The sequence below is a fragment of the Siphateles boraxobius genome, unplaced genomic scaffold, assembly GCF_051911475.1.
Source record: "Siphateles boraxobius isolate OS27281-9 unplaced genomic scaffold, OSU_SipBor_1 118, whole genome shotgun sequence".
NCBI lineage: Eukaryota > Metazoa > Chordata > Actinopteri > Cypriniformes > Leuciscidae > Siphateles > Siphateles boraxobius.
In genome coordinates this window covers 1,336,152-1,362,500 of record NW_027508720.1, presented here as the reverse complement: position 1 = coordinate 1,362,500, position 26,349 = coordinate 1,336,152, and the positions used below count along the sequence as shown (strand labels likewise).

Genomic DNA, 26,349 nt, shown 5'->3' with positions numbered 1-26,349 from the left:
GTTTAGGTCAGTGTGTGGGATTATAAACAACAGAGGTGATGTTCTTGAGCCTCGTGTGTAAAATATTGTGTGGGTTTTGTTCTAAGTTTTCCAACTTATAAAACTCTAGGCTACACCCTACCTTAGTGAAGTTCGCCTTAGTGAAGTTTAGCCTAATGAAAGATTTTATGTCCCATCATGTCTGCTTCCAGAAATAGCCAACATACATAATGTATTATTTGCCTGAATTACCTAAATGTTCAAGCATTTTTAAGCCAAGTTGACCGGGAAAAATGTCTCAATTATCCTGAATTAACCTGAAAGATAGTCATATTCCAAAATACGGGTGAAAATGAATTTGTGTCCATTTAGGTTAGAAAACATTGCTGAAATATAATGGCATAACTAGTACATAGCTATATATTTATTATAAATAAAAATAAATATATACAATTACTATAAAAATAATTAAAATAGTTTCTGTATTTTGAGTAATATTAGGGGATTCACTAATATTGGCTGATCATGTTATGACTTATGGCTGATAATTAAATCTATAGATTTATCTAAATCAATTGAAAATCAAACGCTAAAAACTAGATTATATCAGTTTAAATGCTAAAAGGGAATTAAGGCATGATAACATTATAATGTACAGTTACCATCCAAAAGTTTGGGATCTGTTTTTGAAAGAGGTCTCTTCTCACACGAGGCAGCGTTTATTTGATCAAAAATACAGTAAAACTGTAATATTGTGAAATATTATTGTGATTTAAAAGAACTGTTTTCTATGTGAATTTTATTGTATTGGTTCAATGCAAAGCTGAGTTTTCAGGATCATTTCTCCAGTCTTCGGTGTCACATGATCCTTCAGAAATCATTCACATAAACTCCCTTCATTTTGTTTTAGTTGAAACTCCCTCAACTTTGAAAATAGGTGAAATGCACAATTAAATATCCAATATTGTCTGATAAAGATGAATATTAAAAACAAATTCTAAAATATCTGATAAATAATAATGTTACAGTTATATTGTGCATTTGAAGCTATTTGATCATATTGTGTCAATTTCTGGCAATTTCATAGAGGCTAGCAATAGCGAGCTAGCTTTGAAAGCATGAGATCCCACCCTCCCTTCAGAGTCTGCAAAGCATCACGAGACGAGAGATAGCGTTAAACTAGGCCTACCTCATGTCTCAAAGCACATAACCTTACAATAAAAATGAACATAAACAACTTATAGAGCTCTTGTACCACCTGACTGATGCAGATTTATTTCGGCATCGATAGTGTTGCCATTGAAATGCATAAATCCGGGTTGCAATCTCATAATTGCAGTTATACATGGCGTGAACGCTGCATAAACTTGTGTTTTGGTTCGGGGGGAACTGTAAGGCGGCTGCTGTTTGTTTGTGGTGCTCAGTGACTGACGTCTGTCTACAACTCTGCATCAAGAAACACACTGAGGATGTGTGATGTCTGGTGTGCGGAGGTATGGAAATACATATGTTGACAGGGAGGTAGGATATCGCCCCGAATGCAATGATTTTTTTTGGGTCCTGAGACTTCCACATATGAGACATGTTTTAATATTTAGACCACTTCTATTATTGATTGCTATCAGGATGTGAAGAGAGTTTCAACCAGTATAACAAAATGTGTTTATGAAAAAAATACATCTGTGTGAAAGTTCACGTCACACCAAACGCCACTGGGTTGTGGAAGTACATCAAACCGCATTTATGAACATGTGCTTCTGTTCCTCTTATTGAGAACCAATCTTATTTGATAATCAGCTATGAGAGGTATTTTGTAAAACGATTTCTCTAAAAATATAAATATTAAGGACACAAACTGACAGTCTCTTCCTTCTACTGACGATCAATATTCAGGACCTCAACTATACATTTGAGAGTGTTTTCAGAGATGTTTTTTTCTAACTAAGGCATGTTTTCCTCGTGCTTATTCAGGAATTTAGATTGACTAAAACATCTCTGCAATGAAGTCACATGGTATATGAGCAGAAAAACAGCTGCTGAGGCGAGTGAAACCGCACAGATCATGTCTTCTCGCAGTTTTGTTGTGGTCATGATAAAATGATGCCAAGTCAACTTTATACAATCTAGATCAGCGCTTTATTCAAAGCAGCCTCACACTAATAAACAGGAAAATAACAATAAATTATGTAAACTCCATGAAATATTACACAAATTCTGCTGTAAAGCAGCTCAATCAGTTCAGTGTAGTGTAACTTGTATCTAACTTTGATACGAAACTTTGAAAAATTTTGATATCCGATACCATTTTCGATATCATGGGGGGGAAACTGCCGTAAACACAAATGACAAGCTAACAGGCTAGCATAATGCTAACAACACTGTGTGCTAGTTATAGCAGTTTAAATAAAAAAGCAAGCAATGTCAGATTAATTTAATATAAAATCAGTTATATGATATTAATGATATTAATGAAGTTTTATTCAGCTATTTAAACAGCGAAGACCGGGTAAAAAAGAGATTGAAAGCAAAGCTAGGCATTGTTACAATTGCAGACAGGAACCAGAATAAGCTGTTTTAGATCAAACTAGAGCTGTGTGTTCATTGAAGTGAGGCGATGTGTACATATTGCATTCATATATTGGCTAATCAGCAGAATCTGACTGTTTCCTTTTGCTGGTGGCAATTCTGTTTTCATGCTAATATGCCTAGGATCATATTTTACACTATTGTAGTTTTTAGGTTTGGTCCTGAAGGTCAATTATAATGTTAGTCACAGGCTGTTTGTGCTTCTATATCTTTAAGACAAAAGAACTGTGTAATTTCTTATATGACTGAAGTGTTGTTTGTCCTCAACAGGGCGACGATCGAGGAGGTGGAGGGAGATGTCTGTGAGCTGGAGTCCAAACTAGACAAGGTATTTCTCAGAGAACATGGCCTGCGTTTCCTACACGATTTAATTTTTGCATAACACATGTGTAATGTAATTATTTCAGGTTTTAACTGATTTAATTGAAGTGCATAAAACTAGCTTAATTTTAAGACGGGCATCACTTGCAGTTAGTTCGGTGAATCGGTGTTGATTCGGTAACCGTTCTGATTCAGCAAGTTCATTCAGTGAAGGAATCATAAGATTGATTCAGTTCCTGAGTTTGCGCTTGATTCATGAAACGAACAGCTTTCGAGTGGTGCCGTCAAATCCAGGGTCCAAAAGTGCAAAAGAGACCACTTGTGAAAATGCTTTGCGATGGTACGAGGATTTATACAACTTCTATTCTAAATTGTATATGAATGCAGCGTAACATTTTGGGTGAGACTTTCCACTTTTGCTCTAATGTCATCAGCACTCAAACTGACATGAAGAAACCCTGATGAACCAGCACGAAACATTTCTGGATATCAGTCTAGTATGCAAGCCTGTTTCCGCCACAGAATAAAACATTTTAAAAGATAATTCCGACTTTTTATCTCACAATTGTGAGTTTATATCTCACAATTCTGACTTTATTTCTCAGAATTGTGTCATAAAGTCAGAATTGCAAAATATAAACTCGCAATTGCGAGAAATAAACGTGCAATTCTGGCTTATTTTCCAGTTATAAAGTCCAAATCTAAGGGGTTATCAAGTCAGAATTGCATGTTATACAGTCAGAATAATTGTGTGATGTAAACTCGCAAATCTGAGGAAAAAACGTCAAAATTGCGAGTTTATAATTCGCAATTCTTTCTGACTTTATAACACAATTGCGACTTTATATCACGCAATTGTGAGATAAAAAGTCAGAATTGTGAGATAAAAAGTCAGAATTGTGAGTTAAAAAGTCAGAATTGTGAGATAAAAAGTCAGAATTGTGAGATAAAAAGTCAGAATTGTGAGATAAAAAGTCAGAATTGTGAGATAAAAAGTCAGAATTGTGAGATAAAAAGTCAGAATTGTGAGATAAAAAGTCAGAATTGTGAGATAAAAAGTCAGAATTGTGAGATAAAAAGTCAGAATTGTGAGATAAAAAGTCAGAATTGTGAGTTAAAAAGTCGCAGTTAGCTTTTTTTATTTTGTGGCGGAAAGGAGCTTCCACAGTCTAGTGCTAGTTTGGATCTCAGGAAAACAGAAACATGTCCTAGTTTGAGCTGAAAGCCTCTTGTGCGTGCTGTAAAAGCAGGATCAGGACTGTGGGAGCGAGCGGCTCATTGTTGGGTCAGATATCAGACCCACCCAGCGGCGTTGGGTCGAGTGACTCAGGCCGCTCACTTCCTCTCTCTCTGAGGAAGGATATGAGCTCTGAAGGAGAAGCTGAAGCTGAAGCTTTTCTCAGAAGTCGACACTAGTGTGTGTGTGTGTGTGTGTGTGTGTGTGTGTGTGTGTGTGTGTGTGTGTGTGTGTGTGTGTGTGTGTGTGTGTGTGTGTGTGTGTGTGTGTGTGTGTGTGTGTGTGTGTGTGTGTGTGTGTGTGTGTGTGTGTGTGTGTGTGTGTGTGTGAGACGTGTAACAATTAAACGTCTGCATTAACATCATCCATTAACAAACCTGGTGACAGCCAGGAGTTACTAGAAGCCATGAAACGAATGATTTAAAGTTATTAATTGTTAGAAGTTGTTTTAATATTTTGACAACCTTAATTTCTGTTTTATAGGTTTATCAACTATAATCCGTACAAATTATAAAAACTCAGCCGTTCAAAAGTTTGGGATCAGTACGATTTTAAATGTTTTTCAAATAAGTGTCTTTTGCTCACCAAGGCTGCCTTTATTTGATTAAAAATATGGGGAAATACCATGATTTAATGACCAAGAAACGTTTAGTATTATATAAAAAAAAAAAAATCAGGATTCTTTGATCATTCGATGTTTTGTTGTTTTGTGTTTTTTGTCATCACGTTGTTTTATGTTGTTATTTTGTTTTGTGTTTTTGTTGTTTTGCTTTGTTTTTGTCGTAATGTTTAGTGTTTTTGTTGTTGCGTTGTTTTGTCGCTGTGTTTAGTTTTTGTGTCGTGTTTTGTTGTGTTTTTTTTTTTTTTTACAAGTACAAAAACACCAACCACTTCAATCTGGCTTGTTTTATCATTTGCCAGGCAAAAGTCTAACAAATCCCAAATAGCTTTAATTATATATTTGTATATTTCTATACTATAAATGTATATTTATATTTTATATTAATTTTTACTATATAAATTTAAATAGTAATGCATATATTTGCTTCTCCCCCGTGTGTAGCTGGTGAAACTCTGCATCGGGATGATAGATGCTGGAAAGGCGTACAACACGGCCAACAAGCAGTTTGTGAACGGGATTCGGGAGTTGGCACAGCAGTCCGCCAAAGATGATGTCATTGAGGTGAGTGCGTAACAGCCAATCAGTGGCTTTCAGAGTCAGAAACACACGGATGAACGTCCCGGGAGCAAACGCCAGTGTGAAAGTTTGCAGACGGCGCTTTATTTACGGATCGTTGTGAAAGCATTCTTAGTTTGTTCACATAAAAACATGGGCTGCAAGTCAGCAGTGCTAGTCTTTGCATATCTACTTTCCTGCTGCTTTGAAATGTCTATTGTGAACGATCCATTGTACGATGAAAACATACCAGTGTATTTCTTTGTATATGCATCTGACGCAGGTAAATACCTGTGTGTGTGTGTGTGTGTGTGTGTGTGTGTGTGTGTGTGTGTGTGTGTGTGTGTGTGTGTGTGTGTGTGTGTGTGTGTGTGTTTTTTTAATACCTCTATAATTCCATCATTCAACAAACCTCCATCAACATGTACAAGATATTCATGAAATGCATCTTTTGTTTAAATTTCCTGGATATGATTTACCATCCTTTTGTTTGACTTTCACCTATGCCCCAAAAAAACCCACATACGATAAATGGGGCTATATATATATATATATATAATATAAACAATACAGATATGTTAAAATTATAGAGCATTCATACATCATAGTATTTGTTATACTGCTTTTATTCTGACTAACAACGCATTTAATGTATTACAGTACAGTATACAGTATAATATATTTACTGTCAGTTTTTTTAAATGTAAAACATGAAATACAAAAAGTCTAATTGAGAACTTGTAGGGAAAATATGGCCAATATGATGGTACTATGACTTTGTTTTTTTTTTTGTTTTAATCTATTTACTTTATTTTGTTTTGAGGTAAACATTTTTGTTTAGTGTGATTCTGCGCTGTATTTTGTGCGTGTGTGATGAATAACCCAAGGGTTTTGTGTTGTTGTATCTGTGCTGGTAAAGTTTTTCTAATGTCTTCACAGTCCAGTCTCACCACGTTCGCAGAGAATCTTCAGGAGATGATCAACTACCACACGGTGAGAGATCCTGGCCGAAAGCGTCTGCCCTATTGCATTATTGTTTCTGACTTCTTCCCCCATCGTTTTCGTAATGCGACGCTTTAATGTGCTGAGATGAGGATTTTGACATCAGGAGAGATGACCGCAATGCTTTGACATGCAACAGTTTCCCTCTGCAGTCTTCAACTGTTGAGCTATGAGCTGTCTGTAACCGTTACAAATGAATGTTTTCAGAAGTTAACTTTATCTTCAAACCGATTCTTCATTATTTTCACCTAAAACTGACCATAGAAGAAAGCGATGTATGATCATGCCTGCAATAGCGCCCCTTGTGGCCACACTTATCCTGCTACTGTACATGTCAAATCAATCGGGTGCTGCTGAAAATTGAGCTTGCGTTCATGTTTTGTGCCGTTTTTATTCCTATAATATAAAGGCTGGTTGTGTGATCTTCATGGCTGGACAGTGCTGGTGTGTTTTAAACTGGGACTCTGAGTCAGTGTGTAAGTCTGTGCTGAGGTCAGCTGACTTGTGGTTAGAGTCCTCATGAGTTTGAATAAGCACATGATCTTTAAAGCACAAATGCATCCATCACACACTTGATCCAGTTGGCACTGGCTTCGAATGTCTAAACACACACAGTTTATGCCTTTAAAGTTGAAATATGTCAAAAATATGTGATAAAAGTATACTTTAAATTGGTTGCTCACGGTCTTAAAAACCTTCTGCTATACCTACATTATGTACTAACATATATGACTTTATTTTTAGAGCATTTTTTTTTTGGAAATGGGCTTGTAGTTCATACATTAAATGTTGATGTGACGATAGCAGTTGCTTTAATATTAACGTGCTACGGAAAAAAACATTTGGTTTTCGGCAAAAACTACAAACACATGATGAATTGTTTGTAATTCTTTTAATACTTTGACAACCTTTATTTATTTTTTTTACATTATTTCATAATTTGATGCCAAAATGTATGATATATTTAAATGATAAAGCATTGCAGTATTTGTTGTACTGCCATTATGGTGTCTAAAAAATACATTTGTTGTATTACAGATACAATATCTTGAACAGTATTTTGCTTTGTAAACCAGTATATGAGAAATACAACAACAAAAACCCTCAAAAGTACTGTAAGTTGTATTTGCTGCATTACAGTAATGACAACTTGGAAAGAAAATAAGGTGGTATGTTATGAAAATAATGTCAGGCTTAATTTTTTTTTATGGTGATTTATTATTTCATTTTGTATTTTTTGCAGATTTTATTTGACCAGGCACAGCGATCAATCAAATCTCAACTCCTGGCGTTTGTGCGAGAGTGAGTATCTCAAAGATAAACCGTTGCTGTATCAATTTACAGGATTCTGATCTCTTAATCATTACTTAAGTTATTAGTAAAATTTGTCTTAAAATTTTAAATTAGCTGTTGACTAATGTTTTTTTTCTTAAGCTGATGCCAAAATACTATATATATATATAAATATGTACATACTAAATTTAGTTGATTCTACGGTTTTGTGCAAATTAGATTATGAATAAAATGTAATATTTGCATATACACGTATCACCATGGCCAACATATCGGTTTGTCGCTAATTTATATTGAAAAATTAATGTAGTTTATGTTTTATAAAGTTTCAGGCCAGAGACAATGTAATTTTTTTTTAATGAAATTAGAACTTTTATCCAACAAGAACTAAATTGGTCAAAAGACCTTTTCATTGTTACAAACAATTATTTGTCAAATAAACGCTGATTTTGAACTTTCTATTCATTAAATAACCCTCAAAACAAAGTATCAGTTTCCACAAAAATATGAAGCAGCACAACTGTTTTCAACATTGATAATAATCGTAAATGTTTCTAGAGCATCATCATATGATACCGATTTCTGAAGGATCATGTGACACTCAAGACTGGAGTAATGATGCTGAAAATACAGCTTTGATCATATAAATAAATTACACTTTAACATATATTCTCATAGAAAGCAGCTGTTTTACATTTTAATAATATTTCACAATTTTGCTGTTATTTTTGTATTTTTGATCAAATAAATGCAGCTTCGGTGAAGCAGAAAAGACTATTCAAAAACATTTAACACATCTTACTGAGCCCAAACTTTAGACCGTCGACAACAGAACACGATGATAGTCGTCCACCGTGAGCACAGACTCTACACTTCTGCGTTTGCCAGACACAGAGCCATTGTTCTGGTCTCGGTTTACACTGGCCCAGTTTCAGCGAGCGCTGAGTGCACATTTAAGGAATGGTATTGCTGTGCGCAGGGACCTTCGGAAGTTTAAAGAGGCTAAGAAACAGTTTGACAAAGTGAGCGAGGAGAAAGACGCAGCGCTGTCCAAAAATGCCCAGGCGCCCCGTAACAAACAGCACGAGGTGGAGGAGGCCACCAACATCCTCAACGCCACACGCAAGTGCTTCCGACACATCGTCCTGGACTACGTGCTGCAGGTGAGAGGCCACACACACACACACACACACACATATACACACACATCGTCCTGGACTACGTGCTGCAGGTGAGAGGCCACACACACACACACACACACACACATCGTCCTGGACTACGTGCTGCAGGTGAGAGGCCACACACACACACACACACACACACACACACACACACACACACACACATATATATACACACACACACACACACACACACACACACACACACACACACACACACACACACACACACACATCGTCCTGGACTACGTGCTGCAGGTGAGAGGCCACACACACACACACACACACACACATATACACACACACACATATACACACAGATCGTCCTGGACTACGTGCTGCAGGTGAGAGGCCACACACACACACACACACACATATACACACACATCGTCCTGGACTACGTGCTGCAGGTGAGAGGCCACACACACACACACACACACACACACACATACACACACATCGTCCTGGACTACGTGCTGCAGGGTGAGAGGCCACACACACACACATATATACACACACACACACACACACACACACACACACACACATCGTCCTGGACTACGTGCTGCAGGGTGAGAGGCCACACACACACACACACACACACACACACACACATATATACACACACACACACGCACACACACACACACACACACACACACACATATATACACACACACACACATATACACACACACACACATACACACACACACATATATACACACACACACACATATACACACACACACACACATCGTCCTGGACTTTTTAAGCTACACTTTTTACAATTTTATTTAATTTACTTCATTTTTTTTCTTTTTAGGAATTTTTTTTGTTGCTTTTAGTCTTTTGTTTTGTGTGATGTTTTATTTTTTTTTGGTTTCACTTTGTCTTGATGGTCCCTTTAACACATTTTGTTGACTATAAGTACTGCACCTACATGTTGTCTAACTCTCAGTAGAGTATTAGTAGACTGGTGCGGTTAGGGTTAGAATAAGACATGTAGTTGCAAAGTTTCTTATATTCAACAGAATGTTTAAAAGGGACCATCAGAATAAAGTGTTTCCTGTTTTTTGTGTGTTCTGGTATGAGTGTTTTGTACCAGCTGCTTTTCAAATCAAACAGACTTCTGCGTTTTGTCTGATGGACAATAAGACTTTATACATAATTATATACCATACTTTCTACTCATGTTTACTAGCCTAGTTGTTCATTTTTTGTTAAATTCTGCAAAGGCTTTTTGTAGTCTTGAATCTTTGCTGCCCCTGTATACACATCTCCAATTCCCCTTCACCTTTGTCCAGATTATTGTGCCATTACATCATAGTCACAAAACAAACACATAAATATCATATTAATAATACAGATATACTTTATGGGTTTGCGTGATCTGCATGAAATCAGGCTATGCAGTGTTTGAAATAGAAAGAAACTGGATCGGTTCATGTCACACAATACAGTGGTTCTCTGATGTCACTTCCTGTGTTCTGCAGTGACCACACACACACTCCGTTTAGATGATTCCCTCACAGGGTCAGGCTAGAGGCTGGAGTAAACCCCTCCAGTGAGTTGTTGGTCAGTGAGGGCTTTAACGGGCTTGTTCTACAGGCATGAGTGTGAAGTGAAGAGCGCCACCTGGTGGCACAGAGAGACATCGCTTCTGTTGAGAAAAACTAAAGGATGTGCAGTTTACTTCAGGAAGCAGATGTCTTACATTTGATAGTATTGTGTCATTATTGAAGCTGTAGTTGTTCACTTTTACAGTTTTTGTTTTTGTTTGTCATGTAATATTTATTATTTTCTGCCGTGACCGAAATTGCATATTGTAGTCACTAAATAAAACATGTAAAGTGACACGTCACCAAACATTACCAAATGTTTAAAGGGGTCATATAATCACATAAGTTAATATGAATCTTTAGGGTGTAAATGAAAACTTTGTAATATACTTTTATTAAAAAATCTCATTAGTATTATAAGAAAACACTAATTTTACCTGGTCAAAAACAGCTCTGTTTTCAGCACGCCGTTTCAGTGCATATGCCTTTTAATGATAATGAGCTTTGCTCACCCCGCCCCTCTATTCTGTGGGGCGTTTTAACTATTTTTTGACACAACCGCACGCGGAGTGTTGCCTTGACAACAGTTGAGGGTAACGTTATATTTTGGAACAGGAATGTCAGGAATGAACAGGACACATCTGTGCAACCAGAGAATGTCTAATAAGGGGAGAACGTCTACTCTCAGTAAACGTCCGGCTTCTGAACTGATTGCAGTTCCACTCTGGCTCCACATGAGGGCGCTCACAGGACGAGTGATCATTAATCAAGGACAATGGGGCTATACCCCTCAAAATCCACTTTTCTCAGGATATAACTTGTATAAATATTTGTTTTAAAAAGTCTTTTAAAATTTCAATGACTTCATACACATCGTACGAGCAGAGATACTGCTTTACGGCAATCCTTCAGTCACTTTGGTGCTTTCGCGCTCTGCACTTTCTTTTCTCTCGAGGCATCGACAACACCACTGACACGGGTAAATACACACGCTAGAAAAGTTTTTGTTTTGTTGTTTTAAAAGACCACGCCGAAAATACACACACACATTCTGGTCCCGCTTCGGATGCCACGTTGCCATCAAGCGGTATCTCTGGTCGTAATCAGTCCTTCACTGACCAATCAGCTTCCATTAGCAGAATGCTAGCGTGTAATGGGCAACAACAACTCAACCTGTAAGAAATCGAAAGGACATAAGTACTCGTTCATTCAACTTTCGACCTATAACCCATGTTGAACTTGCAAAATCTACAATCAAATCTGAGATTTCTCAACGGCAATCGGGTGAAAGAGACAAATTTAGCCGCTAGCTCCATAGACTCCCATTCATTTTGCACTCATGGGCGATCGCCCCCAGTGGAACTCTGCTGGAACTACAACCAAAATGCGGTACAATAGGACTTAATAGGGAGTGAACAGGCTCTCCGTAGACGGGCTCTGGTGCAACCGTATCAATTTGAACCGGAGTCAGACCCGGAACAAGATGACGTCCCCGAAGAAGTTCGACAAGGCTCGAACAGGACGTTTCTGAATGGTTGGTTAACGTAATGTACACCTGCGTACGCAGTTTTTAATAACACATTAACCATAACGTGTTGAAACCCTGCTGTCAATTCATAATTTGCAGTCACGTGACTGCCATGGATACCTGGCGGGCAACAAACGCTCACAAAATGGCCAATACCAATACAATCCATAGCACATTAATGGCGCTTTTCCACTGCACGGTACGGTTCGGTTCGGTAGGGCACGCTTTGGCGCTTTTCCACTGCATGGTACGGTATGGTACGGCTCGGTACAGCTCACTTGTGGCGCTTTTCCACTGCATGGTACGGTATGGTACGGCTCGGTACAGCTCACTTGTGGCGCTTTTCCACTGCATGGTACGGTACGGCTCGGCACGGCACGCGTCATTGTATTTGCGAGACATCAAACCCGCTAGATTTAAATAGCCAGTAACAGCCTCCAATGTTTTAAAACTACTTGCTTGACTTGCTTGAAGAAAAAAAACTTCCAAAAAAGAAATGGCTGAATCGTGGTCAGTGGACGAGAAGTGCAGACGTTCCTCTTGTTGGTTGCTGAGGAGCGGATAAACTATAATGATCAGTCATAATCCCACCCACTTTGAAGCGGTACTAACTGCAGTGGAAAAGCAACCGAGCTAAAGCGAACTGGGCCGTGCCGAGTCGTACCACGCAGTGGAAAAGCGAAGCGAGCCGAACCGTGCCGCGCCGAGCCGAACCGACCTGAGCCGTACCTAGCCGTACCATGCAGTGGAAAAGCGCCATAACAAAACGTTTAATGACACTAATAACACTAAAAACAATACAATTACTAAAGATTAATAATATCACTAAAATGATATAGGCCTAAAAACAGTCTTTAGTTCACGAACAGAACGACTCTGCCATTCTGTGAAAATCAAAAACAGCTTCAAAAACTTGTTAAAAAAGTTAATGTAGGCCCACAAGAGAAATATTAAGCTAGTAAATTAAGATAGTCGTCGCTATACCGTTATATCCATCGTCGTCTCTGAGAGAATGTGGCGTTAATGCAGCGACAGATGCTGAGAGCTCAGTCCGTTTCTACTTTCACTTTCGGGGAATGAGCGCGTTTACATGCACGTTCTTAACGTGGTTATGCTGAATAATAGAGCATCCAATCGCACAACAACTATCTGGCATGCCGTTTACACCTCAAAACACCAACTTTTGTATATTAAAACTGGCGACGTCCTGGCAAGATCCTTGATTAGTTTACTGGGTTTCGTTGCTAGAGAACGAAGTTCTTGCCTGCCAGCCAGTACTTGTGACGTCACGTGCAAAGTATGAATTAACAATCATGGGACGGGCATTCACACGGTGAAACGGCTCGATTTGAGGCAGGGGAAAACATATAAGGAGATTAAAACAAAAACACTGGATGGATTTTTATCATTATATGATGGTTGTGTACAGGCACTGCCAACACACATTTCAGTACAATCAACTTGTAAAAGGTGCATGTACCATTATATGACCCCTTTAAAAAAAAAAAAAAAATATATATATATATATTTAAAAATATCAAAGACAAAAACATCAACATTTTTGTCTGTAATTTTGTTGACAATATTAAAACTTCCCTTCTATGGGAAATTCCCACATCTTTTGTTGACCTCATGTCTTAAAGTTTTCAAAACAAAAGTAAAACAATAATGATGGAAATAAAAACAACCTTTTTTTTAAGTAGGGAATTTTTAGGTAACACTTTATTTTAAGGTGACGTAGTTACACGTTCCTACATGCACCTACTAGAGTAATAACTATAAACCATAATTACAAGTAACTAACCCTAAACCAAACCCTAACCGTAACTCTATAGTAAGTACATGTAGTTAATTCATATTACTCTGTACTTACTCAAATAAGCACTATGTAACTATGGCACCGTAAAATAAAGTGTAACCTTTATTTATTTCTTCGTTTCTTTATTTCAGATTAATGTGCTCCAGTCGAAGAGACGATCAGAAATCCTCAAATCGGTAAAGTATTCCCGCTCATGCTGTGTGCTTCAGATGATCATGTGTGAGTTGTTGCTGAAACTCTTGTGTTGCACAGATGCTGTCGTTCATGTACGCCCACCTGACCTTCTTCCATCAGGGCTATGATCTGTTCAGTGAACTACAACCCCTCATGAAACACCTGACTGGACAGGTACATCATATATCTGTCATCTATCGGTCTGTCTGTACTATCCATACATGTTATCCATAGTATACATCCATACCTATACATGTATACTATCTATACATATTAGCCATACTATACATACATCCATACTATACATGCATATTATCCATACTGTGCTGTACATACATACTATCCACACTATACATGCATATTATCCATATTATACATACATACTATCCACGCTATACATACATATTATCCATGCTATACATACATACTATCTATACATATTAGCCATACTATACATACATATTATCCATACTTTACATACATACTATCTATACATACTATCCACACTATACATACCCATTTGCCATACTATACATACATACATACTATACATACATACATCCATACTATACATACATATTATCCATACTAAACATACATACCTGTACATGCCTAAACATACTATCCATACAAACCTATACATACATACTACACATACTATCCATACACGCATGCCTATACATACTATACACGCATGCCTATACATACTATCCATACAAACCTATACATGCATACTATCATACACGCATGCCTATACATACTATACACGCATGCCTATACATACTATCCATACAAACCTATACATGCATACTATCATACACGCATGCCTATACATACTATACACGCATGCCTATACATACTATCCATACAAACCTATACATGCATACTATCCATACACGCATGCCTATACATAGTATACATACATTCCTATACATACATACTATACATACTATCCATACACGCATGCCTATACATACTATCCATACAAACCTATACATGCATACTATCATACACGCATGCCTATACATACTATACACGCATGCCTATACATACTATCCATACAAGCCTATACATGCATACTATCCATACACGCATGCCTATACATACTATCCATACAAACCTATACATGCATACTATCCATACACGCATGCCTATACATACTATACATACATTCATATACATACATACTGTACATGCATGCCTATACATACTATCCATACAAACCTATACATACATACTATACATACATGCCTATACATACTATTCATACATTCCTATACATACATACTATACACACATGCCTATACATACTATCCATACAAACCTATACACGCATGCCTATACATACTATACACGCATGCCTATACATACTATCCATACAAACCTATACATGCATACTATCCATACACGCATGCCTATACATACTATACATACATTCCTATACATACATACTATACATGCATGCCTATACATACTATCCATACAAACCTATACATACATACTATACATACATGCCTATACATACTATTCATACATTCCTATACATACATACTATACACACATGCCTATACATACTATCCATACAAACCTATACATACATACTATACATACATGCCTATACATACTATTCATACATTCCTATACATACATACTATACACACATGCCTATACATACTATCCATACAAACCTATACATACATACATACTATACATGCATGCCTATACATAAAGTCCATACAAGCATATCTATCTATCTATCTATCTATCTATCTATCTATCTATCTATCTATCTATCTATCTATGCCAACAAATAATGGTCATATAAGCGGAAGCTCGATCAAACCAGTTTTCATTTCCCCCAGTGTGATAAGGGCTGTGTGAATCCTTGTTTCCTGTGGGCAGGAATGAGATGTGATTCTGGAGATGTGTGATTGGCTGTTGTTACACAGGGCTCGCACTGGAAACAGGAACTTAAACTCTGTGATTGTAGGGTTTTCCCTGTCTGGGAGTTAAATTGAGTCTATATGAGGCAGTTTAGATCAGAGTGGACGTGAAGTACACAGCTCAAGGTTATCAGGATTAGTGTCGGACATCATGAAGCTCAAGAGCGTGGAGCGCTTCTGTCGAGAGGCCTGGAGGAGCTGCTCGCAGGTTTGTGGGTCTGGATATTTTCATCTCAGCTTAGACACATCTGCTCATGTTTTGTTATTTTTCACATTCTATGAAATGACACAAATGGTAGTATGGGAATTATATAGTGTCCCAAAATATTGAAAACAAAAAGTAAACTACATATAAAAATAAAAAATTGCAATAATGCTTATAATAATAATAATAATGAAGTCTCAGTGAGTATTTTTATAATTTGTTGATACTGTCCTGAAATATGAAGATGGAACATTTCTATTGATGGATCTGGTGTTGTTATGCACATTTTCAATATGCATTTTCATAATAAAAAAAGGCATTATGGTAGTATAACTTTCCTTCACATTGTTTTAATGCAGCTCATGGTTGATTCATGCTCACAGGATTAGTCAGGTGGTCAGTCTTTGTCAAACACCTATCGAGAGTGGAAACTTCATGACTGCGACTGAGAAAAACATTTCCCATGTGATATTATCAGCTGTGCATCTGCCCGCCTCTTTCCTGGCGGATCAAAACAAAGCGCGCGACCAAATTACCACACGTGATGCGGATCCATGCATGATACAGAGTGATGGATGATCGCTTACTGTATCTGAGCAGATAAAGAGTGCTAAGATCCCATTATAGTTCACTTCCTTTCATCAACTTCCCCTATAGAAAATCTTCCCCTATAGAAAAACTTCCCCTATAGAAAAGCTTCCGCTGTAGAAGAGACAAAAGTGATGTCTAAAGCAGGTTTCACTTGTACTGTTGGTTAGTGATTTGAACCCTTAAACTTAGCTAGTTGCTAAATGTTGACCTAAGTTTTAGTTTGTACAAATTTGTAAGCAAGTAATTTGAATGTGTTCCTGATTATAGATCAGATCCTCACACAAGAATATTTGTTTTTACATTTTTTAATGTCTGTCTTTCAGCTGGATCAGCTGGTGATGGATTCGGCCAAAGAGAGGAAGGATATGGAGACCAAACACTCGACTATTCAGCAGAAGGTACAAGAGCTTCTCCAAACAATTGAACATTAATGATCCTCAAATCCCACACAATACAGGGCCAATCAGAAAATAGTTGTTCGACTAATGAGAACAAGCAACAAAATAATGTTTTTGATGCTTTTTGAAACGGAACATCCTTCTCTTCTCTTCTTTCTTTGGGTTTTGACCTTTAGAAATGGTTTAAAGTATACAAGGCAAAGCTTGTGCCTGATATCCCGTCCTCCGGTATGTGAATAAACACTCAAAGTAATAAAGCTGCTGTTATTACAGTAGAGCTGTTCATCTTTCGGTATTACCATGAGCATGATGGGAGATTTGAACTGAATCCTCACACATGGCATGTGCAAGTGCGTTCTGGGTAGTTGTTGGGTCATCAGGATATCAACATCTCAATACCAATTCCACTGAAATTTCATTATTCCTCTACCAATTTCATTACCAGAGTAATTTAAAAACTTTTTGCCACTGGAAGTCCCTCATAAAATCGAAATCCACGTGGATTTCGATATTGGGTTAAATTTTCGCCACATTGGCCTTTAGAAGCAACTTGGTTTGGAGTTTCATTCTTCACTACAGTATTGACAGTATTGACTAGTTTTCTTGAGAACTTTTTACCAAAAATTTGCTAATGTGACTGCGCCGTAAGATGCACTAAGCTAAATTAAAGTGCATCAGAATTGGAAAAAGCGATTTTTAATGTCTAATATTTTTAATATTGTAAACATCCAGAGTTACGTCATTACGAGCTGAAGGCGCTTCATGAACTGAAGGCTCTTATGTTCATCTATCATGCCATATTGCTCATGCCACAATCCAGCTTGACCTTGATCTCATGTCAAGTGTGACTCGATCTCTCTCTCTCTCTCTCTCTCTCTCTCTCCATCTCTCTCTCTCTCTCTCTCTCTCTCTCTCTCTCTCTCCATCTCTCTCTCTCTCTCTCTCTCTCTCACTCTCTCACTCTCTCACTCTCTCTCTCTCTCTCTCTCTCTCACTCTCTCTCTCTCTCTCTCTCTCTCTCTCTCTCTCTCTCTCTCTCTCTCATATCCGCTGTATCAGCAGTTGTTAACGTGCTCTCTCTTCTTTTCTGACTGCTCATATGAGGCCACACTGCAGGTGAGTCTGTCCCTTCTGTCTTTTCCTTCTGAATGCTGCATGAATCGTGTTATGAATTATGATTATTGGACACATGATTTTACTTCAGTAGCTCATGTTATCAAATACGAGTATTGTTATCTTATCTTTTTTTTTAAATTTAATTCTAATTCAAAATAAATTCAAAAACATTTGAATATATAAGAGATTTGTTTCAGAAAATTTCTATCATTAAGACAGAGTGTTTAATAATTTAATGATAGGCTGTCAATAGACAAAATTTTGTTGCGATTAATCTCACCCATTTGGCCGATTAATCGCATTCCTCTCTTGGAATTAAGCATAGATCATTTATCTTGTTTAACACGTTTATTTTGTCATTATCTGCTATATCCAGCAAGATCAGATTAAAACTTTCCAGAATTCAGTGTACAGTGTGTGTACAGTGTGTGTACAGTGCAACAGCAAAGAGCTTGTTTACATTTTAGACATGTCAAGTTGTGATCCTGAACTGCACCACATGGAGATGCCTAAAAACCCTAAACCAACAGCATACAGTATACAGATCCATTCAGAATTCAGAATAAAGAGTTAATCACACTGTCGTACTTGCACTCTGGAAGAAAATACTCAAAACAAAGCCGTATCAAAGTGCACTGCCGACAGTGTAAATGTTTAATGCTCTTCTCGGATTGGTGAATCCAACCCATGAGCCACAGTTAATGAATTCATTCATCACACACACACACACACACACACACACACACACACACACACACACACACACACACAAACACACACACACACACACACACACACACACACACACACACTAGAGCGTTCCTGAAGGGGAGGAGCCAGCAATGTTTACCAAGGCTTATGCCCGTCTCAGTCTTCATGGACGTTCATTCTCATACACGCATAATGTTGAGTGTGTAGAGGCTCGTTTCAGTTCAGCTGATCGTAGACTGTCGCAGTAATGTTAGGAAGTTAGATGAAACACACACACTTGTGTGTCACTCTCTTCGGCATGAAGATCTTCAGCAGGTTCCACTATGTGTGGTATCTGGTGAGTTAATCTTACTATTTTCTGTTGTTTACTTTGAGAGGTGATGAATGCAAGTGTCTCGTATTGCCTCGAGAGCTTGCTGTGACATCTTGCCTAAATAATGATTTCTTTTTCATTTAGATCTCTGGTCATCTTGTGTAATCTGTTGTTTGGTTTGCTGTTTTTTTTTATTTTTTATGTAGCATTAGTTCATCAATATGAGATTTTCATTATGATACTATGTCATATACGCAAGTACAGGTTTGCATTGAAGATACATGGTTCATTTAATTTTGTAAATGACTATTTTATGTATCTAGTGATCACTTTTTATGTCTGGTACTGTCAGTCGGTCAATGACAAATACGGACGTCCATTATGATGAAAAGATGAACATTTTTGGAAGAATAATTTACATTTAATGACTCAAAAAGTCAAGTAGTTTAACCATCAAGGAAAATATCGTGACGTAAAAAAAAGAAGAGGTATGGTCCTCATTTTTTAAAATGTAAACTCATGTCCCAGTGTCACTTTTTTTCAATAAAATAAATAGTTTTTAAACAAAACTGCTGCTTAAGATTTTTTTGACTTTGTAGCTTAAAGTATATTCATCATATACTGTATGCTATCTAAACTCTAGAAACACTTTGACTTCAGTGAGTAGTTTTGCGTCTGGCTGAAGGAGAGCCGCAGGTACGGTTCTGGCTGAAGGAGAGCCGCAGGTACGGTTCTGGCTGAAGGAGAGCCTCAGGTACGGCAGATACTGTTCTGGCTGAAGGAGAGCCACAGGTACGGTTCTGGCTGAAGGAGAGCCTCATGTACGGCAGGTACGGTTCAGGCTGAAGGAGAGCCGCATGTGCGGCAGGTACGGTTCTGGCTGAAGGAGAGCCGCAGGTACGGTTCTGGCTGAAGGAGAGCCGCAGGTACGGTTCTGGCTGAAGGAGAGCCTCATGTACGGCAGGTACGGTTCTGGCTGAAGGAGAGCCGCATGTACGGCAGGTACGGTTCTGGCTGAAGGAGAGCCGCAGGTACGGTTCTGGCTGAAGGAGAGCCTCAGGTACGGCAGATACTGTTCTGCCTGAAGGAGAGCCACAGGTACGGTTCAGGCTGAAGGAGAGCCGCATGTGCGGCAGGTACGGTTCTGGCTGAAGGAGAGCCGCAGGTACGGTTCTGGCTGAAGGAGAGCCGCAGGTACGGTTCTGGCTGAAAGAGAGCCTCATGTACGGCAGGTACGGTTCTGGCTGAAGGAGAGCCGCATGTACGGCAGGTACGGTTCTGGCTGAAGGAGAGCCGCAGGTAAGGTTCTGGCTGAAGGAGAGCCGCAGGTACGGTTTTGGCTGAAGGAGAGCCTCAGGTACGGCAGGTACGGTTCTGGCTGAAGGAGAGCCGCAGGTACGGTTCTGGCTGAAGGAGAGCCGCAGGTACGGTTCTGGCTGAAGGAGAGCCTCAGGTACGGCAGGTACGGTTCTGGCTGAAGGAGAGCCGCAGGTACGGCAGATACAGTTCTGGCTGAAGGAGAGCCACAGGTACGGTTCTGGCTGAAGGAGAGCCGCAGGTACGGTTCTGGCTGAAGGAGAGCCGCAGGTACGGTTCTGGCTGAAAGAGAGCCTCATGTACGGCAGGTACGGTTCTGGCTGAAGGAGAGCCGCATGTACGGCAGGTACGGTTCTGGCTGAAGGAGAGCCGCAGGTAAGGTTCTGGCTGAAGGAGAGCCGCAGGTACGGTTTTGGCTGAAGGAGAGCCTCAGGTACGGCAGGTACGGTTCTGGCTGAAGGAGAGCCGCAGGTACGGTTCTGGCTGAAGGAGAGCCGCAGGTACGGTTCTGGCTGAAGGAGAGCCGCAGGTACGGTTCTGGCTGAAGGAGAGCCGCAGGTATGGTTCTGGCTGAAGGAGAGCCGCAGGTACGGTTCTGGCTGAAGGAGAGCCTCATGTACGGCAGGTACGGTTCTGGCTGAAGGAGAGCCGCATGTGCGGCAGGTACGGTTCTGGCTGAAGGAGAGCCGCAGGTACGGTTCTGGCTGAAGGAGAGCCGCAGGTACGGCAGGTACGGTTCTGGCTGAAAGAGAGCCTCATGTACGGCAGGTACGGTTCTGGCTGAAGGAGAGCCGCATGTACGGCAGGTACGGTTCTGGCTGAAGGAGAGCCGCAGGTAAGGTTCTGGCTGAAGGAGAGCCGCAGGTACGGCAGGTACGGTTCTGGCTGAAGGAGAGCCGCAGGTACGGTTCTGGCTGAAAGAGAGCCTCTGGTACGGCAGGTACGGTTCTGGCTGAAGGAGAGCCGCAGGTATGGCAAGTACGGTTCTGGCTGAAGGAGAGCCTCAGGTACGGTTCTGGCTGAAGGAGAGCCTCAGGTACGGTTCTGGCTGAAGGAGAGCCGCAGGTACGGTTCTGGCTGAAGGAGAGCCTCAGGTACGGCAGGTACGGTTCTGGCTGAAAGAGAGCCTCTGGTACGGCAGGTACGGTTCTGGCTGAAAGAGAGCCTCTGGTACGGCAGGTACGGTTCTGGCTGAAGGAGACCCGCAGGTACGGTTCTGGCTGAAGGAGAGCCGCAGGTACGGTTCTGGCTGAAGGAGAGCCGCAGGTACGGTTCTGGCTGAAGGAGAGCCTCAGGTACGGTTCTGGCTGAAGGAGAGCCTCAGGTACGGCAGGTACGGTTCTGGCTGAAAGAGAGCCTCTGGTACGGCAGGTACGGTTCTGGCTGAAGGAGAGCCGCAGGTACGGTTCTGGCTGAAGGAGAGCCGCAGGTACGGTTCTGGCTGAAGGAGAGCCGCAGGTACGGTTCTGGCTGAAGGAGAGCCGCAGGTACGGTTCTGGCTGTAGGAGAGCCGCAGGTACGGTTCTGGCTGAAGGAGAGCCGCAGGTACGGTTCTGGCTGAAGGAGAGCCGCAGGTACGGTTCTGGCTGAAGGAGAGCCGCAGGTACGGTTCTGGGGTTTGGGAACAGCTGTAACCTCATTCTTTGTTCCTGCCAGCCTGTATATATTAAGCGGCCAGGCTCGCGTATCAGCTCATGGATTGATCAGGTTACAAAGAAATGGAAACCGAATCTGCTTTTTAATAACAGTTGGTGCTGTCGTGTCCACTTTCCCCGGACTACGGTGAACACACAAGTGAAGGGTCACACTGAGTGTCGTGGTGTGGAGTTCACCTAGAGGAGGGTCACAGAGTGACACATAACCCGGTTCTGTTAGCGTTCACACTGAAACCGGTCTCATTTCAGCCACTTCCTTCCATTCACACTGTAGATTGTTGTAACTCTTAAATTAATTCATATTATTGTGTGTTTGTTTGTTTAAACAACAATAAATAAATAACTAATTTAAAATTAGTTAATCAATTTAAGTCCAATAGTTATATATTTCTGCAACATAGGCAATAACATTTTTGGTATCACTTTACTATACGGTTCCATTTGTTAACATTAGGCTAATTAATACATTAGGCATCTTTTTTTTTTTTTTTACAGAATTTATTTTAAATTTGATTTTGTTTATCCATATTTGTTCATAAAATCAAATAATAAAACTTTAATGTATAGAACTTAAATGTATAAAAACAACCTAGAATGTTAACCTAGATAAATAAATATTGTAAAAGCATTCAAATTAATAATAAAAAACAATAATTGTTACATTCTCAAGCACTTAAAAGCGGTGCTGAATTATTTCAGAGCAAACTGTTTGCTAACCGCTCTCAAACCCCTGAAACGAACCAGAACTCCCACTGGCTAAGTGTCTGAATAAAGTGTCTGCTAAATGCTTGATTGTGTGTGTATTCTCCCGACTCGTCTGTTCTGTCCACTGGAGATGTGATGTAAGAGGATTCACGCAGCATATACGGGTCCGGCTGTAAACTTACCTCATCTACTAGTGTGTCACACTTCTCTGTCTTCAGCTGTTTGAGTTTCACTCCGTCACCAAACAGCCACACACACACACACACACACTCACACACACACACACACACACACACACACACACACACACACACACACACACACAGGATCCGGTGACGGCTCTAGTGTTACTGGGGCTTTGCTGGTCTGAGCTCAGCCCAGCTCTCATGACATCTACAGGAAGCATGGATCTTAGATTATCCTTAACGTGAACAAGAACCAGTGGCTAGATTTCTTATCATGTTTTCTTACAGTGCACTATAAATACATTCACTATAGGTACAGCACATCTAATTATTGGTATTAGTGACATAATATAAAAAGTGTATAGTCTAAAGCGTCCACATTTCCAATTGCAAAAGTAGAACTTTTGAAGAGTGCACATGCTGATCATTTCCAATAATTAAGTGAATAGATAAAAGCGAATCATGAATTTTAGTCAATCTGACTTCTGAAAACCTCTCCTTCTGCTGTAGTGCTCAGATAAAATATGGCATTATTAGACAAGCTGCTTCAGATTTTACGTTTGGTCACGTGACACTCCAGAAACAATGTTTGGCAATACTGTCAAATGGCATTGATTTTTGACATTTATTTTGTTCGTACGACCTCAACTCTTTTCAGAAATGAAAAAAATTGAAAGTCATACGAGTTTGGAACAACATGAGGGTGAGAAATTGATGGCAGAATTTTTGACTTTTGATGAACTAATTCTTTAAAGATCCGGACTGGAATTCCAGAAGTTTGTAGGTTGGAAACCCACCGGGTGATTAAAGTGTTTTGGCTGTCGTTCCAAGCAAGGCTAAGTTCAATTGATTTAATGGTTTTCTTGTTGTGATCTTACGCTTTTATCTTCTATCTATCGTCTATTAGCAAAAAATTGGGTGTGCATCATGTGTGGTCAGCCAAAATGTGTGTGGAGTGTTTATACAGTATATTTATTTAATATTATTGACTTTTTTTTTGTGCCTTTTCTGCTCAGGACTTCTCAAATGACGACACTAAGCTTGAGTACAATGTGGATGCGGAGAATGGGATTGTCATGGAGGGATATCTGTTCAAGAGGGCCAGTAACGCCTTCAAAACGTGGAACAGGTCAGTGACGAGACAGTCATGCGGTGTCACACACACACATCGCCCAAATTGTCATCGTTGCTGATTGCATTTTCTTTGCAGGCGATGGTTCTCAATTCAGAACAATCAGCTTGTGTACCAAAAGAAATTTAAGGTAATCCTAGGATGATATAAAAGAACGAGCGAGAATTTTTCAACTTAGTTTTTTAGCAGTGGTTTTGGTGTTGTATTTCAGGATAACCCTACAGTTGTGGTGGAAGACTTGCGCTTGTGCACCGTCAAACACTGCGAGGACATCGAGCGCAGGTTTTGTTTCGAAGTTGTTTCTCCAACCAAGTGAGTATAAGCACACAATTATGATCACTCTGGTCAGTTTTATTTCTGCAAGGAACACAGTTATGTTTATTGAACACCTACTTTATCTTTTACCTATATATATATATATATATATATATATATATATATATATGTATCTACACATAAATATGTCATATATGCATGGAGGAATGATCTCTGATTATAGGAGAAAACTCAGAGCTGTTATCTTGAGAAAAGGACGTTTTAATGATTGGGTTCCAATAATTTTGGCCTAAGTGAACTAGAGAAAAACATTTATTTCATAATATGAGCTTATTACCAAGGGTGCTAATATTAGTGGAGGGCACTGTATAAATGATGGAAAAGTCTCATTTCTGTGCCACTTGTACCAAATTGAAAAAAAAAATGACTTTTGAAATACAATTCCAATATTTTTTTTCTTTTTAATTTTTCATTATATATTTATATTTTTGTCATATGGCTGTGACAGTGGAAATCGCTGGTAATATGCAAAATACTAATGCGTAAAAATTTACTAATGTACCAATCACTGGTAACCAATGTTTTTATTGTTAACTAAAACTATAAAAAAGAAAGAGAAATAAAATTTGAATATTGCAGTAAAATATAAGCATTTAATGAAAAACTTTTGATTTTGCAACTAACTGAAATAAATTAATAAAATATATAAATAAAGATGTAAAAAAATAACAAAAGCACATAACAAAATTACTAAAATTAAATTGAAAATGGACAATATACTATATATATATATATATATATAGTTTTTTTCCCCCAGTAAAAATACCCAAACATCCTACAAACTAAATTTATTTAATTAGATTTGAAAAAAAAAAACACATGTTCATAGAATACATTTTGATTATTTTTGTTCTAAACCATTTTGCAGAAAAACAAATACATTTCATGGTTTATGCCTAAAAAATGGCAATTTTTTCTTTTTAGTTTTTCACTTAAAGACAATACTGCTTCTTGTATGATTATTCCTCAGTGCATATGTCAGATAGTTGATGTTCTTTCTCTTAAAGGGGTGGTAAAACACATTTTTTCGAAGGCTTGATTGTGTTTGTGGGGTGCACTGTAACAAGTGTTCATGCTTCGTTTTTTTGAAAAAATTGCATTATTTTTCATATATTTTACCTTTATTCTACACTGCTCTGCCCCTCCTTGTAAAAACGGTCTGATGGTTTCCTGGTTCTATGAAGCCAGTCCCTCGAAACTACGCAATGGGCTCAGATTGGTTAGCTGGCCCAGTGTGTTGTGATTCGCTAACCGCATAGTGCTCGTTTTCCGGAAACGTCACGCCCCTTACCTTTACCGGTACTTTATGCTTTGGTGTATTATAAACGATGGCATCAATAAAACCAATCGGAACCAGAGAATGTTAGTGAAGATGATCGAGCAGAACCTGTTCAAGAACGGCTGTTAAACGACGTTTCAGCAAGGTTTGTTTTTGTTGTTCTCTCATTACTTTTTACTATTACAAAAAATAAGCTTCATAAACAAGAATTTCATATAATCGTTTTAACAAATTATACTACAGTCCTCAAAGGGATTTTTTTTAGTAAAGACTGCAGATCTATAATGATCGTTTCTGACTGTATGCCACCGTTACTTTTGTATTTTTAGAACGATTGTAGACAAATATCTGTTGACAGAACTATTAACCCAAAACGAACACTAAACATTGGCTTTACTAACTTACAGTAGCCAAATCAAACGCAGAACCATGTTTAGCATACCTGTAGATAAACAAGCATGTAGATAAACATAAAAGCTCAAATCAAAGAATAATTTACTCTAATTCCAAGTTCGCTGTTGAGATTAAGGAAAAGTTTGTAACGTTAGGTGTTTGTCGTTAAGTATGAATGAGCATTTAACAAACCAGAAGAGCCATTTGTTTA

The 26,349-nt window shown here is 38.9% G+C and overlaps 1 protein-coding gene across 4 annotated transcripts in view; it reads left to right on the top strand.

Annotated features, from left to right (window-relative positions):
- LOC143711241 (arf-GAP with coiled-coil, ANK repeat and PH domain-containing protein 2-like) overlaps positions 1–26,349 on the top strand; it is a 64,642-nt gene that overhangs the window by 22,847 nt on the left and 15,446 nt on the right. For all 4 annotated transcript variants that reach the window (XM_077202595.1, XM_077202573.1, XM_077202585.1 and 1 more), the window contains exons 2-12: positions 2,836–2,893; positions 5,187–5,306; positions 6,240–6,293; positions 7,546–7,604; positions 8,575–8,758; positions 13,817–13,861; positions 13,938–14,033; positions 16,922–16,996; positions 24,015–24,127; positions 24,209–24,260; positions 24,342–24,442. In XM_077202595.1, coding sequence (XP_077058710.1) covers positions 2,836–2,893; positions 5,187–5,306; positions 6,240–6,293; positions 7,546–7,604; positions 8,575–8,758; positions 13,817–13,861; positions 13,938–14,033; positions 16,922–16,996; positions 24,015–24,127; positions 24,209–24,260; positions 24,342–24,442 — 957 coding nt within the window. The remainder of the gene's footprint in view (positions 1–2,835; positions 2,894–5,186; positions 5,307–6,239; positions 6,294–7,545; positions 7,605–8,574; positions 8,759–13,816; positions 13,862–13,937; positions 14,034–16,921; positions 16,997–24,014; positions 24,128–24,208; positions 24,261–24,341; positions 24,443–26,349) is intronic.